The sequence below is a fragment of the Calypte anna genome, chromosome 11, assembly GCF_003957555.1.
Source record: "Calypte anna isolate BGI_N300 chromosome 11, bCalAnn1_v1.p, whole genome shotgun sequence".
In the NCBI taxonomy this organism is placed as follows: Eukaryota; Metazoa; Chordata; class Aves; order Apodiformes; family Trochilidae; genus Calypte; species Calypte anna.
The window spans coordinates 1,599,805-1,618,106 of NC_044257.1; the positions used below are offsets into that span (position 1 = coordinate 1,599,805).

At 50.4% G+C, this 18,302-nt stretch overlaps 1 protein-coding gene across 1 annotated transcript in view; it reads left to right on the forward strand.

Annotated features, from left to right (window-relative positions):
- Window positions 1–18,302, forward strand: part of PLEKHG4 (pleckstrin homology and RhoGEF domain containing G4) — a 96,416-nt gene that overhangs the window by 18,057 nt on the left and 60,057 nt on the right. The window contains exons 3-4 of the mRNA XM_030457671.1: window positions 6,100–8,233; window positions 14,062–14,253. Coding sequence (XP_030313531.1) covers window positions 6,100–8,233; window positions 14,062–14,253 — 2,326 coding nt within the window. The remainder of the gene's footprint in view (window positions 1–6,099; window positions 8,234–14,061; window positions 14,254–18,302) is intronic.

Genomic DNA, 18,302 nt, shown 5'->3' on the forward strand with positions numbered 1-18,302 from the left:
CTCCAGCTCCCTTTTTGATGGTTGCTGGAACGGTCGCAAGGCTCAGTAGCCCCGAGGAGTCACGTTACATTTACTGCCAGAACGAGTCCAAGATTAATGTGCTTTACTGTTTGGGAGTCTAAAATGTTAGAAACGATGAGTCAAATGCCTCCATCACAAACTTGGCTCAAAGTTTACAAGGTGGAAAAAAAGCCAACCAACCCCAACAGCCTAAAAACAGGGTTTGTTCCCTGTTCCTTTTTGTTTCTAAACCTAGAGGGGGTATGTGGCAGGCTTTCAGTAGAAGCCCTCATGGTGGAGGACAAGGGACTCCTGGGAGAAGAAAGGTATTAAACAGAAGCTGAGATAGTCAGTTGCTTGTTTGGCTCAAGGAGGTGAAGTGCTAGGGGGAAGCACCCATCACGTCCCATGGATTGGCCTTAACAACACCTTGGAAGTGTGTGCCTCACCACATTGTCACCAGCCTCCAGCGAGGTGCTGGCTGTGTCTTCCTGAGCCTCTACAAGAAGATCCAAAGTTGTGCATAAGAATTCCGGGGAGCTGCTCTCTCTCACCCTGAATGTCCCAGCAGCAACGATCCCATCGATTTATGTAGCTACAGTTTCCAATGCAGTGATGCACAGGGTGGTTTCCCCTTTCAAAGAAAAAAAAGGCTTTTAGTTTGGATGCACTGCTAATTATTGCAAGACGTTCCCCAGCTCTCCCCAAACCACCTCCCTCACCCAAGGAGGCAGCAGTTTCCTCACTCCTGGAGATCTCGGAGCGCCTGGCAGTGCCCAGGGCAGGTGAGGGAAGCACCCAGCAGGGAGCTGGGCCCACACCACTGCTCTGCCTGAGGGAATGCGTTTGGGGCAGAGATGGGGGTGAGACACGGGGTGGGGGAGCAGTGAGGGGAGGAGTGAGGGGAGTAGTGAGGGGGCATTGAGGGAAGGAGTGAGGGGAGTAGTGAGGGGGCATTGAGGAGACAGTGAGTGGGGAGTGAGGGGGGCAGTGAGGGGGCAGTGAGGGGAGTAGTGAGGGGTGTAGTGAGGGGGGAGTGAGTGGGGAGTCAGGGGGACAGTGAGTGGGGCAGTGAGGGGGGAGTGAGGGGGCAGTGAGGGGGGAGTGAGTGGGGAGTCAGGGGGACAGTGAGTGGGGCAGTGAGAGGGCAGTGAGGGGGGATAGTGAGGGGGCAGTGAGGGGGGAAGTGAGTGGGGAAGTGAGGTGGTAATGAGGGGGTAATGAGTGGGCAGTGAGTGGGGCAGTGAGAGGGCAGTGAGGGGGGATAGTGAGGGGGGATAGTGAGTGGGGAAGTGAGGTGGTAATGAGGGGGTAATGAGTGGGCAGTGAGGGGGGGCAGTGAGAGGGCAGTGAGGGGGGATAGTGAGGGGGCAGTGAGGGGGGAAGTGAGTGGGGAAGTGAGGTGGTAATGAGTGGGCAGTGAGGGGGGCAGTGAGGGGGGGCAGTGAGGGGCAGTGGGGGTGCAGTGAGAGGGCAGTGAGGGAGCACTTAGGGGGGCACTTAGGTGGGCACTGAGGGTGCCGCTCCTCCCTGGGGCAGCCGCAGGGCCATGGCTGCCCTCGGGCCGGGCCTCTGAGGGACAGCGTGGGGCGGTAGGGCGGGCCTTGTGCTTCCCGACAGCCAATGGGAGGACAGCTGCGGTGCGGCAGCCAATAGGAGCAGGAGGCTGCCGTGATGGACACCTGAGCCAGGGGCCGTGCTGAGGCTTGAGGCGGGAGAGGTGTGAGGGTGGTGGGGCCTGAGGTGAGAGGTGAAGGTGGTGGAGGTTGAGGTGAGAGGGTGGTGGGGTTTGAGATGGGAGGAGGTGTGAGGGTGGTGGGGTTTGAGGTGAGAGAAGGTGCGAGGGTGTCTGAGGTGACAGGTGTGAGGGTGGTGGGGCCTGGGGCGGGAGAGATGTGATGGTGGTGGGGCCTGAGGTGAGAGGTGAGCGTGGTGGGGCCTGAGATCCATGAGAGGTGAGGGTGGTGTGGGCTGAGGTGAGAGATGGGGTCTGAGATGGGAGGAGGTGTGAGGGTGGTGGGGTTTGAGGTGGGAGAGGTGTGAGGGGGTCTGAGGTGACAGAGGTGTGAGGGTGGTGGGACATGAGGTGGAGGAGGTGAGGGTGGTGGGGCCTGGGGAGCACTGAGGCAGGAGGAGGTGAGGGTGGTGGGGCCTGGAGGGGCCCTGCATACTGGCAGCTCCTCAGGCTGGCCTAGCTCATGGGGCCAGGGAGCATGGGGATGAGGGTGCTGTGATGGTGCAGGTGTCCTGCAGGAGGAGGAACCAGCAGCATGGTTGGATTGTTCTACACCTGCAGCACTGTGTGGGGAGCTGGGGCAGGGGCAGGAGCTAGGCTTGGAACCACCCTTCTGTCACAGGCCCAGGAATGGGGGAGGGCTCGGGCCCAGCCTGGCCCAGACAGGAGCTACAAGGTGCAGGGCTGATGGGGGCTCAGCAGTAAGTACTGGGGGGTTGCTGAGCTGTGCCATGTCTGGGACAGTGAGGAGCAAGTGTCAGAGTGTGGGCACAGGCTTCTCCAGGAGCACAGGTGAAAGCCTTGAGCCTTTAGTTGTTTGTGACCCCTTCTGCCCAAGACCTGTGATTTTGTGCTTTCAGGGTGGAAATGCAGGGAGATCAAAGGAGGCTCTAGGTGCCCCGTTCTGGATTTAGAGGTGGGCCCAGGCTATTCCATATTTCATTTAGAAGTCTGCTTGTTTGACTATTTATTGTGGAAAATTACTTTTTTTTGAGGGAAATGACACATTGGTGTGGCTGTCCTCACTGCCTGAAATCACAGGACTGTTTCTTGTTCTTTAGCAGCTTGTCTGCTTTTTAGAGTCTAAACAAAAGCAATGTTTCCTCCTCAGTTTGTAGTTCAGCTCCTCCATGGGAGCTTCTCCTAACTGTGTGTGTGTATGTGAGGAAGTAACTCTGGTCTGAATGGCTGCTGTAGGACATCTTGAGAGCCCTCCATCTTTTCCTTATCCTCTGCAGTGACAGAAGTGTAAGTGGCTTCATGATCTATTAGACAAGGCTTCACCTTGGTGTCTTAAATCAGTTACCTGCATGTGATCCCCAGGGCCTGGAGAGGGGTGCATGGAGGGTGCACCAAGGGTCTGTCCCCTGCTTGGGACAGAGGGAGAAATCAGATCTTGCCCCTGGCCTTCAGATGTCCCTGCCCAGCCATGCCCATAGCTCTAGGAGCCATCTTTGGAGGTGATGCCCAGCTCTTTTGTCATCATCATCATCATCAGCAGCAGCAGCAGCAGCAGCAGCAGCTTGACTCCTGTCTGCAGCCACTGGGCACAGAGTCTGTTTCTGGCTGCTGAGCCTGCTTTGGCTCTGTAGTGATTGGACAGTGTAAGAGCAGATACTTGAGACTCAAAATAAAAGGTTAAAACAACTGAATTAAGCCTTTTCATGGAATCTTCCTTTTGAAGGCACTTTTTGGGGCAGGGAGCAGCATGAGGATGCTCCATTTCTGAAGTCTGAAAACGTGAGGCTGTTGAGTGACTTGGATTCCTGCTTGGACTGGTGTCACCTGGGTTCTAAAACTTTGTGCTTCAGGTTTTATAACAGCAGGCTCAGAGGGCAGGCGTGTGGCTCCACGAGGGAATAGGCAGAATTTCTGCTGTGATCTGTGCTGTTGTGATCCTGGGGTTCATCAGTTCAGAAAGGAAAAAAAAATGACCAGGTGTCTGGGTTGCTGTAGGAGCATGACTGAAAGCCAGGTGTGACTTGAGCTTTGGGAGATGCTTCTGGCACAGCTGGGAAGTGTTGGTGCCACTGCACAAGGTGTTCTGCACTGCTTTGCACTGTGAAAAAGTGGAACAAAGGAAGTTATTTTTAAAAGGAATCACCAAAGAGGTACCTCAGGCAGGCCTAAGAGATGATGGAGGTGAAATGGCATGAGTTAATAATTCAAAGCAGTGGGAATGCATCCAGATAATAAGCTCCAGGGTTGAGCAGGGAGAATTATTGAACCTGAAGGATGATCTGGTCTTTCAGGCCTCTGAGCAACTTTGCAAGAGACTTGGCTGGGCTGAAGGTAAAGCTTGAACATAGGAAACAAATAACTTGGTGGCATTACATGTTGTTTCAAGGTGTGTGAGGAAGTTCCTTCCTTCTGTGGTTTCTTTGCTGCGTTGCAAAATATTAGAATTGAAATATTTTTTCTGTCATCTGGATTGGGAGAAGACTGGGTTTTCATAAACTGCTTTTTCTGTCATGACTGCCCTGTGACCATGTCAGGGGAAGAAGCCTTCTGAAGCGTCTGAAGTCTGATGCTACCAATGCTGAAGCCTTTGTGGTGGCTTTTTAGTAGAGGTATTGCAACTGATACAAGTAAATACCAGCTAAACCCTCGTGGTGACAGAGAAAGATGAAATTAATCATGAAAGTGATGGCTTATGTCATGGCTTAATTTAAATCTTACTTGACCCACAGTCAAGTTCAAAGCAGTGATTTCTTTTTTGAAGTTGTTATAAAGCTGTAAATAATTGACTCAAGACTGTTAAGCCATGAAACTTTGGTTCTTTTACTTGACTGGGATTTGTCTGAGACTTGTCCTGAGCACTGCTGTGTTTTGGTAACAAGGAGCTCCCTGGTACACTAAGTGTAGTTCCTAGCAGCTTGCTTGCCTCCTTCTGTTGTTGTCCTGCTCTGCTTTCCTCATTTGCTGCCTCCTCTCTCCTGCTTTGTCTTCCCAGTATCTCCTCCTGCTCCCTGGCAGGTTGCAGCCATCCCATGTCATGTGTCCCCATCTGTCTTGCACGGGCTCTGGGGAGCACCCTGTGTGGTGCTTTTCACCCAGCTCTTCAGTTTGGCTTCAACAAAATCAAGTGGCAAGTGCTGCATGCTCCAGGAGAGCACATTAGGGGATAAAACCAAGTCCTCAGACAGACCTTGGCATTTTCATTCTGCCTTCCCTCACCAGCAAAGCCCTTCTTTGCCTCTCTTCCAGCAGACCTCAGTCTGAAGACCCAACAACAAGGCTTCCCCAGCCCACAGACACTCTGTGGTGCCAGGCTGAGCAGTGGCATCCTGTGCAATGAGATTGCTGCAGCTCTAACCTCCTCCTGGCAGCCTGATACCAAGTGTCCCTGGTACAACCACTGGGGATGCTCTGGAGCTGCTGTGCAGTGTTTGACCACTCTCACTGGTGGCTGTGGATGGTCTGCAGCAGAGGACAGTGGGGTTTGTTGGTGTGGTGCAAGTAGATTGCTGTCTGCATGTCTTTCTCTAATGGCTCTTGGTCAGGGGTGCTGCCCACTCTGAATTTTGGCTTTCTGAGTCACTCCAGTTGGTCCTACTGCAGAGCCTGGGTCTCAGCCTGACCACTGGAAGCTCCTGATTTCTCTGCCCTGGGGATCTGGGGCTTTGACTTCTGCCTCTGTATGCTGATCCAGCTTTGAAAAAGGGCTGAGAGTTCTGGCAGCCAGTTATTTACATTCAGACCCTAAATCATAGCATCACAGACTGGTTTGGGTTGGGAGGGACCTTAAAGATCACCTAATTCCAACCCCCTGCATGGGCAGGGACACCTCCCACCAGCCCAGGTTGCTCCAAGCCCCATCCAACCTGGACTTGGACACTGCCAGGGATGGGGCAGCCACAGCTTCCATGGGCAACCTGGGCTAGGGGCTCAGCACCCTCAGATTAAAGAATTTCTTCCCCATGTCCAACCTCAATCTCCCCTTTCTCTCCAAGTTTTAACCCATTTCCCTTCTCCTCTCCCCACCCCCCTGTGTCCAAAGCCCTCCCCCAGCTTTCTTGTAGCCCCTTCAGGTATTGGAAGGTTGCTCTGAGCTCACCTGGGAGCCTCCTCTTCTCCAGGCTGAACAACCCCAATCCCTCAGCCTGGCTTCCCAGGGAGGTGCTCAGCCCTCTGAGCATTTCAGTGCCTCTGCTCTGGACACCTTCCAGGAGCTCTGTGTCCTTTGCACTGGTAACTTTTCTTCTTTCTGCTTTTTCAAGAGAAGACCTCTGTGTGGATGGCTTCTCTTGGCACTGATAACCAAAGCCCCTCAGTTCCACTGTTCTGCAGTTAGAAAGCAAGTGCTGATCTCTCCTGTCCTAGAGCTCTGATGAAGCTGAACCCCTTTTCTCTTCTCTCCCCAGGTTCCATACTCTGGGTTGCTGTTTCTCCATCAGGGATGGCCCCTGTGTGTCCACGAGAAGGTTGTAGTTCAGCTGGCTGCCATTGACTGGAGAATCTTGAAGCCTGGTGACTTCTACCTGCAGGTGGTCCCCTATCTCAAGAAGTCTCCACGGATTGTACTGAAATATTTGGCAAAGGACAATCATAATGTTGAGGAGGTTGTGATTCCAGAAGTTTCCTATACCTCTATTTTTACCCTGGAATGGTTGAGTGCTATCAATGGAGAGCGGATGGATGGAGCACTGGAAAATTGTTTACTCACCACTGATGAAAAAATATTTCGTGTCCCCTGGGCTAAAGTGGTTAATCCTGAATTTATAAACAAACCAAAAATAATTGAAAACAATATAATCTCTGCAGAAATAACAGAGCAGCCTTCAGTTCTGGGCTTCCCTGTGGACCATGCTGAGTGCAGTTCAGCAGACCTAGGATCTCCATACCCACGGGGGAAAACTCCCAGTCAGGACGATCTGGTGGTTAGCAGCACCGTGCCCCAGTTGAGTGAAGCTCTTGTCAATGGTGTCTGTCCAAGTCCTGGGGCTCAAGAGGACTTGAAAAGTGACCTGGAAGGGGAATACGTTGAGCTGACAGAAGTTTCCTTGCCCAGGTTTGGACCAAACCCAGGATTTTTGACCCAGTCCCTGGCTTTAAGTTACCTGACTCAGCCCAGAACACGAGTGGATGCGTCTAAGGGCAAGCAGAGGTTTTGTGTCACCCAGGACAGTAATTACTCCAAGAACTCAGTTCAGGCAGCACTTAGACAGAAGGAGCACTGTCAAAAGGACACTCTGAGGACTTCTGCTGCAGTTCTCAAAAACACAGTTCTCTTGGAAAGCAACAAGATGATGGCACTTGAAGAACTGGCCCCGGAAGGACAGTTGACATCAGGTGGAGCTGGAAACATTGGGAACAGCTTTCCTGGGGCTGAGTCTCCTCCCTGCCATGCAGATTCATCTGCAGAGCAGGACACTTGCAGGGAACAATCCATCAATGGGCAATATGCACTGTGCAGCTACAGCCCCCTCTGTGCTGGTGTCAGCTGCAGAACACAAATGCCTGGTGCTGCTGGGAGTGTGGGAGGAAAAAGTGATGCTCCTAGTGGAAATCCTGATGCTGAAACATCAGAGCAGAGCCCAGAAAGAATTCTAAATGCTGCTGCAGCTTGTGCTATAGAGGAGGTGGTGCTGAGGGAACATGGAGAACCACTGCCTGAGGGTCACCATGAGGTGACACAGCTGGACCCCCCTTCTGTGTCTGTCCTGGGACCTTTGGGACCACATTGCACACTGAGGGAAAGTTCTGATGTTTCTTGCCAGAGTGTCAGAGAAAGGGTTGCACCAGTCCAGGCTGCTGCATCACTTCCCAAGCCTGAGGGGTCAGATGTAGGTGTGGAGAGAGGCTCTTTTTCAGGGAACATAGAAGATGTAGGAACAGTTGGTGCTTGCTGCAGTGATCAGGAAGCAAATCTTAGTTCTCCATTAAATCCTCCAGAGGAGAACCAAGGAGAAGTAGATAAATTTGAACTGGGAAGAGGGGACAGCCCTGAGGAAGTCCAAGAGATTGAACAAATGTTGCCTGTAAGTGAGAGTCACAGTAGTCATAGTCACTGTTCTGCCAAAGCTCCTACAGATGGACTCTTGTCAAATGGTGAAGAGCAAGAGGTCTCTGCCCATCAGCTGAAGAAGGCTAAAGAAAATGTGCTGCTCCAAACTGCTCTGTCTGCAGAGGGTGGTCAGAGGGCAGAACAGTTCAGGAACAGTGACTCTTTCCTGGGCCCTGATGCACCAGCAGAAGACTCAAGTCAGTTGAGAACCCAGAGGTCTAGAGAGAGGTGTGAGGAACCACAAAGACAGTCAGAAAAACAGGGCTGGGAAAGTGAAGAGTGCTCTGTGCTGAACCCAGAGTGTGTTACTGTTCAAGACTGGCAGAGAAGGGAGGAGAGCCAGGGAAGTTTTTCTTACAGGGAAAGGTCAAAGCCTGTAGCCTTAAAAACACTGGAATCCATTGAAGAGGAACTGGAGGTTGGACCACTGTCCTTGGGACCCACTGAGCAATCCCAGCAAGAGGCAGCTCCTGGGGCATCATCTCCTAAAGGTACAGCAGTTGGATGGTTGTGTGTTTGTGTGTTGATCTGTGTGTAACACTGACCAAAGGCCAAGCCCTCACAGCTGACAAATTGCTGGGGGGCTTTGGGGCAACAGCACAAACTCCAGGAAAGGGGTTTAATTTGTCATTTCTGTGGCTTGGAAATTAGCTTTCCCTTCACAGGTGTTTTGTTTAACAAATTTACATCAGTAAATCAGATTTACATCTTTGCAAATTTACATCAGTAGAGACCAAAGTGGAAGAGATTTAATTTCAGTTGCTCTGATTGCTGGTGGCTGCCCCTGTGTGTGTGTGTGTGTGTGTGTGTGTGTGTAACAGGAGTGCAGGAGAAGAGAATGTCCTAACTGTGCCAGTCTTTTATAGCTGAGGATTGGCTTTAGGAAGATAACTGTAGCAAGAGGAAGCACATTAAAATATTAGCTGTGTAGCATGGCCTGAAAACCAACAAATGTGTGTGGGGACTCATTTAAGAAGCAAACTCCTAAGTTGAGGGATGTCCTCCCCTCTTCCCTTCTCCTCCAGTGTGCTTTCCTCTAAGCAGGTACTTCAGTGGGAGAGCACAGAGAAACTAAATATTTCACTTCAACTGTAACTGTATATTCAGGCAGGTATTGCCCAGGCTTCTTTATGCCAGTGTCCTGTCCTGGAGCTCTGCTTCCTCCAGAGGAGCTGAATGGGCAATGCAGCTCTCTCTGCCTTTAGCTCCAGGCTGCTCCTGGCACTGTGTACCTGCATGGACACCCTGGTGGCTTGTCCAGCTCTGCTGAGTTGGGAAAGCTGCAGCTGGGTATGTCCATCCCATCCAAGAGCCAGTGTGTGGTGGGAGCAGGTGGAATGTGGCATTCCAGTTCAACAGCTTGGATTTCCTGAGACCCCTAGGTAGGAAAATGACCTGGCTTGAAAAGAGGACTCTTGAAAGGGTTGGGGGTACAGACCCATGCTGCTGGAACATGGCTGATCCTGGGGAGCAACAAGCAGATCAAGAGTTGGTCTTCTCTGGCCAGGCTGCCAGTGTCATGGTTGTGCTGGTGTGGAGTTGTGTGTGTGAGAGCCTCAGTCACTGCTGCAGCACCACTCTGCCTGACTGCAAGCACTTTCTCAAGTGTCCAAAAGTCCCATTTTACCTGATGCCTCGAATGTGACCTCCTCCTGGAGCTAAGATGTCCAATGAGATTTCATTGACAGCTGCACCAAAGTATTTTAGTTCCACAGTTAGGCAGGCCCACAGCTTTTGAAGTGACAACAATTTCTCTTCTGTGAAACAGAGGGGTCAGCACAAAAGTTCCTGTCTCTGAAATGTGTGTGAAGAGCATCTGCCACAGTGAGCAGAACAAAAGAGGTCACCTTCTGGCTCTCCTTAGCTCTTGAGAGATGTGTGGCAATGAGCAACCCTGCCATGGGGATCCCTTCCCCTGATTGCCCTCAACTGGCTTGACTTGCAGAGGGACCTGGACAGACTGGAGAGTTGGGATGATCCCAATGGGATGAGGTTCAACACAACAACCCCATGGGGAGCTCCAGGCTGGGCACAGAGTGGCAGAAAGGGACCTGGGAGTCTGGATTGCCAGGAAGCTGAAGAGGAGCCAGCAGTGTGCCCAGGTGGCCAAGAAGGCCAATGGCATCCTGGGCTGGCTGAGGAACAGTGTGGCCAGCAGGTCCAGGGAAGGGATTCTGCCCCTGTGCTCAGCCCTGGGGAGGCCACAGCTTGAGTCCTGTGTCCAGTTCTGGGCCCCTCAGGAAGTTCAGGAAGGAGCTTGAGGTGCTGGAGCAGGTCCAGAGAAGAGCAAGGAGGCTGTGAAGGGATCCAGCAGAATTGCTGTGAGGAAGGGCTGAGGGAGCTGGGGGTGTTGAGGCTGGAGAAGAGGAGGCTCAGGGGAGACCTCCTCACTCTCTGCAACTCCCTGAAAGGAGGTTGGAGCCAGGGGGGGGTTGGGCTCTTTTCCCAGGCAACTCTCAGCAAGACAAGAGGGCAGGGTCTCAAGTTGTGCCAGGGGAGGTTTAGGTTGGAGATGAGAAAGAATTTCTTTCTGGAGAGGGTGATCAGGCATTGGAATGGGCTGCCCAGGGAAGTAGTGGATTCTCCGTGTCTGGAGATCTTTCCAAAGAGCCTGGATGTGGCACTGAGTGCCATGGGCTGGGAACCACGGGGGGAGTGGATCAAGGGTTGGACTTGATGAGCTCTGAGCTCCCTTCCAACCCAGCCCATTCTGTGACTCTATGATTCTATGACTTGGTTTTTCCACAGGACTGGAACTGACAAACCTGGGTTTTACCCACACTCTGGCTCTGCACTTGCCTTATGACTTTGGTGGCTGCTTGTTTGGTGTTCCCAGCTCTTCTGTCTAAAATTAGCCAGGTCCAGCTCCTCTGTGAGATAGGAAGTGTGATGTTCTTGCTGCTCTCCACTCTTGGCTGCTGCTGTGGATTTCAGTGATGACAGACAGAGCTCTCTGGGGTGTGTGTCATTTGTTTTTAAAGACAGACAGCTTCAGCGTTTCTGGGGATTTGGCTGAAGCAAGCAACACATTTATGGCCCAGTTGGGATGATATTAAACTTTGGCCTTGCAGTTAAAAAAAAAACCAAAACACAAACACCAGACCCTGAACTGCTGTCTCAGAGTTTGTAAAGTGAAAGAAGCAACTTAAATCACCAGAAACTTCCCCAGTCCCAAGAACTGAACTCTTTAAGGCCTGAAGCAGCTCAAGTACCTGTTAATGCAGGCAGGATTTCTTAGACACTCTAGCTGGAACTGTAAGAAGCTTAATCCATTCAATTACATCTGATTGCCTTGAGATCCAGACAAGCCACCCCCTTATCTAGCCCTGCTAAACCCTCAGTAATGCAGCAGTAATTCAGAGATGAAGTTACAAAGTGGAGCAATGTCCTGGCTGAGGACTTTTCCAGCCAGCCAGACTCTGGGCAAGGGAAAGTCTCTGGGACTGTCTCGTGCTGAGATCATTTTACTGCTCTGATTGGAAACTGGGGGGATCTGGCCCAAACTATAAATAACAGCAAAGCTTAAGCATTACTGGGGCAGTTCAGCTCTGCACTTCACACCTCAGCAGCAGTGGGCAGGCACATGATTTGCTCTGTGTGAGGGAGAGGGGGAACTTGCAGAAGTTGTAGGTCATGTCAAAACACACCTTTAGATCTGGGGCAGCTGAGTTTGCTGTCTTTGCAAATTTTTCCTCACCCCTTTACTCTCTTCCCTCCCTCCCACTCCCAGGCAGGAACTGAGCTTATGTTCTGCACACTTATAACCTAGCTGAGAAAGATTTTAGGTCGGATGCAGGCTGGTTTGAGTTGGCAGCTTCAAACTGACACTGGTTCCATTCACAGCAAGTCTGAGTGCTGGTTTTCCCCAGCAACTGACATTTAAATGAAAACGAATTCTGAAACTTTGCAGCTCTGGAAAAAATTCCTCTATTTTGGAGGTGGAAAATGTGTTGATATTCCAGCAGTTGTCTGAGAAGCCCCACTGGGACATGTTCAGCAGCACCTGTTAGGGCTCCCTGGTACCAGGTGAGGATACTGGTGCAGGGGCAGTGTGCAGGAAAAATGCTAAATGTCTCTTTGAAATGCACACAAGCAAATCCTCCTCTCCCACTTCCTTAACCTCAGGGAAAGGTGGAACCTGCAAACTTGGATATCCCAGCTCTCAGTTTGCTTTGTGATGAAATCCTCTGCGTTCTACCAGTTCCTTTTTGGGAAGTGCCTCCACCCCAGGTTCCAAACACCCAAGAGCTGTGCTTGGGCCTGCCAGGAGGCAGGTGGATGCTGCTGCAGACCTGACCCCAGCCTGTGAAGTTGAGGGAAGAGGATTTTTGGAGCAGCATGTGCCTAGTCTGCAGGCTCTCCAGGCTCTCCAGCTCCAGTGAGGCTTTGGAAAAACCCCAGTGCTAGGACTGTGTCTCGTAGGCTGAGCTAGGCTGTGTCTCCTTTCTGTCTCCTGGCTTTTGGGAGCTCATTTCCAAGAGGGCAGGGCTGCTGTGTATATTTATGTCTTTCTCTTGCCTCAGCAAAGCTTTGTACCCTGTCTTGTTGTCTTTAAATGCCACCTTTTGGTCCTCTTTGCCAGTGTGCTTTGTTTAATGCAGATTCTGTGGTTCTGCTTACTGCCCAGCTTCTACAGCTCCCTCAGAAGATATTCTCCTGGAGAAGTCCAGCACCCTTTAGTGTGAAACTGCTGGGATGTGACTTAAAGTTGGTGATCCTCAACATGTCCCATCTGCAGAAGATTAGTGCCCTTCTAAAATGGCATTTCAGGAAGATCTAGCAGTATGGTCTAAAGTGAATGACCTTGCAGCACTGGAAAGAGGAGGCTGAGGCAGCATGAGGAGGAAGGGAACTGAGCTCTGATGTGTCCCAGGACTCTGCAGAGCCACCAGAGCAGCTTGTGGAGTCAAATGCCAAGCTGGGTCCCAGGGATGCTCCCTCAAGAGGAGTAGTTACCAAGGAGTAATGAGCAGCTCCTCTGTCATAGCAGAGCCCTGGAGCCCCCCACCCAGTTTCCCCCCAGAGCTGAATGATTTTGCCATGCTGCTCAGGGCACTGCTCTCCCTCACTGTAGTGATTTGGAAAGTAGTTTGGGCTGAGCCTCAACCTGTAAATCTCCTTCACTGCTAAAACTTGTGGCTTGAAAGCCACTTCAAGGACTGCTTTGTTCTGGCTTCTGCTCTTTAATGAAGTATTGGAATCTGTTAGTAAATAAACTGAGTCAATTGTTAGCACTGTTGATGCAGCAGGAGGGCAGGATGGTTGAAGTCATTTTTAAATAGCAATTAAAATGTCTAACTTCATAGCAAGCAAATAAATACTCCACTCTCTTTTCTTTCCTGAAGAGAAGTTGACTTTTTTTTTTTTATTGGTAAATATTGAAGTATGAGGATCTGCAGCCAAGTGGCCTTTTCTTTATCTTTCTGCCAAAAGAGGGATAGCCTACCCCTGTACTTAGGATGCTCAAGATGTATTGTTGAAGACACATCAGTGGCTCCCAGTTCTTACAGTGTTGGAAAATGGGGAATAATCCTTGTTGCACAGTAGGTAAATAATATTTTTTTTTCTTCTTCCCAGCTACTTCTACGTGAAATTTGGCAAAACTAACATCAGTTTCCATGTTGTAGTTTTGGAAAGAATTGCTTCTTAGACTTTTTACTAGAAAGCTGGTGTGTGTCAGGTGAAGGAAGCATTTTTTTCCAGTTCCCAAACAGAGCTGCTTGGTGTAAGCACCTTGTTCTTCAGGACTGTAAAATCTGCTTTGACTTACCTGTTACCTGCTTATTAAAAAAAACCAAACAAACCTGGATGGGCAGAACAATGCCTCTCTGGCTAACTTCCAGCTGATTTCTCAGCCTTGGGTTGACTTCATATTTTCAGGAACTAATCTGGAAGTGGTGCTGGGGGAGTAGCTCTGCTCTGCTGGAGCAGCTCTCCCCATCAGCAGCTGCTTTATCACCTCAGCTCCAGCTGCTGGAGCCTGGCCAGGGATTTCCAAACTGTGCCAGGCTTGGAGGCTGTGAGCACACTTGTACTCCTTGCTCTGTTACCTTTAAAAATGGCTTGGATTGCAGCAATCCTGACCTCAGTTGAAGTCTGCAAGTTGCAAAAACTCACAGTGACCTGGTTTATTCTTTTAGAATTCCAGCAGCATTAATCTTAGGAGGAGGTTTGGAATACACATGCTGCTGGCCCCAGGAGTGGAAGAGCTGCAGAGTGGTGGTGGGGCTGGGGGAATGTCCCTCCCTCATCTGGTTCTTACCTGGGACCTTTTGGGTGCAGCTCTGCTCGTGCCTCTGACTGCTGCTTTGTCTTACAGGGGTGGTGTCAAAAGGTGCAAAGGCAAGGAAAGCAGCAGGCAGTAAAGTCAGTGCCCTGGAGGAAACCTCATCAGCTGCTACTCCCCTGACCTCCCCTGTGCCTGGGACTGCCTGGGGTGGTCTGTCTGCACCTCCCATAATGAAGGATGTGAACCCAGAGGTTCTCCAGAGTGGTGTTGCCTGCCTGCCTGGTGAGTACCTGAGCTGGAATGTGTCTGGGGAAGTGTGGTTTGTAAGAGAGCAAGGGAGATGAACCTCAGTTTGCAGCACTGCAGAATGATGCCACTTCCATTTCTTTCACCCCAAGCCTGTTCGTGAGCAATGCTTCTTGCATCCTCTAAAGTTTCTGGATGGGAAGGACAGGAAGCAGGACTTCCCTCTCATGAAAGTCATGTTAACTTGCTCCCAGGAGTCTTAGAATGTCAGCCAAGCATTGGATGAGTCAGGAATGCCAAATCCATGGGCTCATAGCACTAGTTCAAAAAGAGAAAAGTGAGGGTGCAGCTAATGATGGGCTGGTGGGCCATGACAGACCTAACTGACACAATAGGATCTTGATTCACTTGGGAGATAATTAAAGGGCAGCAGTGCAGAAGATGCTGTTTGACAGTGCCCCTGCATAATGAGTTTTGTCCTTGCTAATTAGAAGCTTGGTAGGTTCAACGTAGCTGCCTAGGTTATATACCAAATTTTTAGGAAACATTTGATTTCATGACACAGTGTGTGGAGAGGAACACCCCAGTGAGCAGCACGTGGGATGAAGGAGAGCAGAGCCAAACAGCAGGTGACAAAACCAGCTCTCAAGGGAGGACTTCCCAGAATTGTTCTGCCCAGATCAGTTGTTGGTCAGACATTGTTTCAGTGCTTGTATCTGATAGGGCAGCAAGCAGCAAATTGCTGCAGATAAAACCTCTGTGTTGGGGACAAGGATTGGCAGAGCAGTAAGCAAAGCTGAGGCTGTTGGACTGAGCAGTTGTGTCCTCTTGGTGTGCAGGGCCCACTCAGTTTTTGTGTTCTACTCAGTGAAGCAGAGGAGCTGAGTTCTGCCTCTCTGCTGCCAAGCAGCCATCTGGCAGCATCCAAACCACCTCTGTGGTCTTGATTCCTTCTCCAGCCAGCAAGAGGGCTGTCTGGGGCAGGGCTGGGTTTGGTCATCTCAGGAAATGTGTGGGAAAATAGGTGGAAAATTGGCCAGAGAGCAGAGAAGAGGACAGGGAAACCTGTGCAGTGTGGGGAAGTTGGGAAGGAGAGCCAGAAGGACAGGAGAGAGGGCTGTGACACAGTGCTGGGCCTGCAAGGATAATTTTAAGCTCAGAAGAGGTGACAAGCCAGGATAAGAAAATCATTTTACCTCTCTCAAGCAGTTTGGGCTTTCAAGCAGTTTGGCCCTTGTTACAGAGGGTGAATATTGGAGGTGGTGCAGAGAAGGGTGACAGCCTGAGCTTGTAACTGAGTTGGATATCTTATGGCAAGAGGCTGTAGGGTTTGTTTTGTAAGGTTTTGAGATCACCTTTGTGCAGGGAAGGAGGAAAGGGAAGCAAGACTTTTTCAGTCTTCTGGGAGAAGGGGAAATGAGGAACCAAGTGGAGGGCAGAGTTCTGGTACATTCAAACCTCATTTTGCATTGGGAGGTAAATTGTTAGAACAAATTCCAAAGGAGGATTTCTGATCTTCCCATCTACTGATCAGTTTGGACATTTTTATGCTGTGTACAGCAGCCAGAAAATGAAAGGGCCAAAGAGAGAGGGGTCTTTTGGAGAAGCTGATGGCCCATGCTGATGTGGAGTGCTCTGGCTGTTTCCTATCAGCACACACAGATCTTAAATGAGGCAAATGCATGTGAATATTGGATGAAATTGCAATGCATTGAAGAAACAAAGTTTGGGCTTGATACCACTGCCAGGGGAGTTTCATTTAGGGAGGAATTATGTTTTCTAAGTAGCAGTATTGGCTTTGACTGACATACCTTTTCCTACGTGTCTCCTTTGGGGTTTCAGTGGGCAATTCCCACACCTGAGGGAGTGCACTCTATGTCAGACATTGGTAATGATGTAATAATTACATTAGAAAGGATAATTTTTAGAAGGAATGGTGAATATCTCTTATTCCCCCATTAATAAACCAGGAGCTGATGGAGTTAGGAAGAAATTTTCCTTTCAGGACTTTCATTCCTGCATTTTGCTCTTGAATCACCTGGGTGTGCCACTGTTGGAGACCTCACTCTGGGATTACTTGTGTGACCTGGTCAGGCAATTCTCAGGTTCTTATATGGAAGTTCAGGGTTTAATCAGGTTCTGGTGGTGCCCAGCCTCCCTGATGGACAAAAGATGTTGCTTCAGAATAAGAAAGCTGTTACTGAGCTATTTTTACAGTAATTGGCTTTTTTTTTTTCTGATAAATTTTTATTTTATATCTGAATTTTTATTTTATTTCTGATGATTTCCTTACCTTGTGAAACAAGGTATATTAATAAGTTTTATACATTTCTCTCCAGCTCTGTGACTCTGTGTCCAGAGTACTGTATTTCAGGAGTAGTAAAACCTCCCAAATCTGATGAAGGATTTTGGCAGGAGAGGTTTTGTTGCAGTTCTGGTCCCTGGGAGGGAAAAATCCCTTTTTCTAAGTGATACCCATCTGTGCCTGTAGCCCTTGCTCAAGTCGTGTCCTAGTGACAGGTTGAGATGACACCAGGGGAGTTTTCTGTGCTTGGAGCTGCCCATCTGCTTTACCTCCCAGTTCCCATGTCCCTGGGGTGGGGAGAGGTGGCCCAGAGCAGCATCTCCTGGGGTAGCAATGAAGTTGAGAAGAGGCAGAGACAACTTTCTCTAAGCATCTTGTGCTTGGGGGAGTTAAATCCCCCCCAGCACACACACAGAGGGTTTGTGTGACAGGAAGCAGCTTCTGTTCTTGAGAATTACTTTTCCCACACTAGAGGTGTAGTCCCCACTGTTCTCCAACCCCCTGACCTTCCTGCTGACCCTGCTGGGAGGCTGCTGCTTGCTTGGGCAGGCTCAGTCCCCAGGCACTGCCTGCTCCTGAGTGCTGGGTCCTTCCCTTGCCTTTGGAGCTGGAGAGGAGGCTGGAGGGAGTGCTGCAAAAATGTCACTTTGATGTCCTCCTGTGACATCCTGGGTCTTTTTTAGAGTTTTCAAAGCTATCAGCTAGTTTTGTGAGCTCTTTAAGCAGGCTCAGCTCTTTGGGAAGTGAAGCTCTTTTCCAGGCTGAGGGAAGCAGGGGGATCTTCCCCAGACCTTCCAGGCTGGATGGCTCCTTCCCTTCCCTTTGCAGCTGGAGGGAGTGCTACAAATGTCCCCTTGATGTCCTTTTTTTGTTGTTTTTTGAGTTTTCAATGCACCTTGTAGCTAAAGCTCAAAGCTGTCAGCTAGTTTTGTGAGCTCTTTAAGCAGGCTCGGGTCTTTGGGAAGTGAAGCTCTTTTCCAGGCTGAGGGAAGCAGAGGGATTTCTCCTTCCCCAGAGCTCCCAGGCTGGCTGGGTCCTTCCCTTCCCTTTGCAGCTGGAGAGGAGGCTGGAGGGAGTGCTGCAAAAATGTCACTTTGATGTCCTCCTGGTTTGGTTTTTTTTTTTGAGTTTTCAACGCTCAAGCTCAAAGCTATCAGCTAGTTTTGTGAGCTCTTGAAGCAGGCTCAAGTCCTTGGGAAGTGAAGCTCTTTTCCAGGCTGAGGGAAGCAGAGGGATTTCTCCTTCCCCAGAGCTCCCAGGCTGGCTGTGGGGCCGGGCAGAGGTGCAGGCAGGCAGCAGTGTGCTCTGCAGCCTCCCAGGAGCAGCCCCGGGCTCCTGCTCTGCTCCCAGGAGGTGTCTGGTTACCCGGGAAGGCTCAGCCCGCAGTGTCCCTGCCCCCTTGCCCTGGGAATATTGTAAGGCAGGTGGAGGTGAAGTGATGGATCTGGAGTTGATGAGATCCCTGCTTTTCTCACAAGGTTGTGTTAGCATGAGGCAGCTTCAAGGATAATTTATGAAGGATGTGTTTTGGTAGAAGAAGTCCAAATTTAGCAGTGCCATGAGAAGAAGACAAGCAGAGCTCAGCTGCTTTGCTCTGGGGCAGCATTTGCATAGTTTTGGAAGAGTGTTGAGAGCTTCCTGCAGTCCTCAGGGTACTCTTGGGCTGGTTGTGAGGAGCCCTCCCTGCCATAGGTGATGGAGTGGGGGTGAGAAATGAGGCACACACAGAGCTGGCACGAGGCTCTGCTGACCTCCCTGGGTGACATCTTTTCCTTTCTGC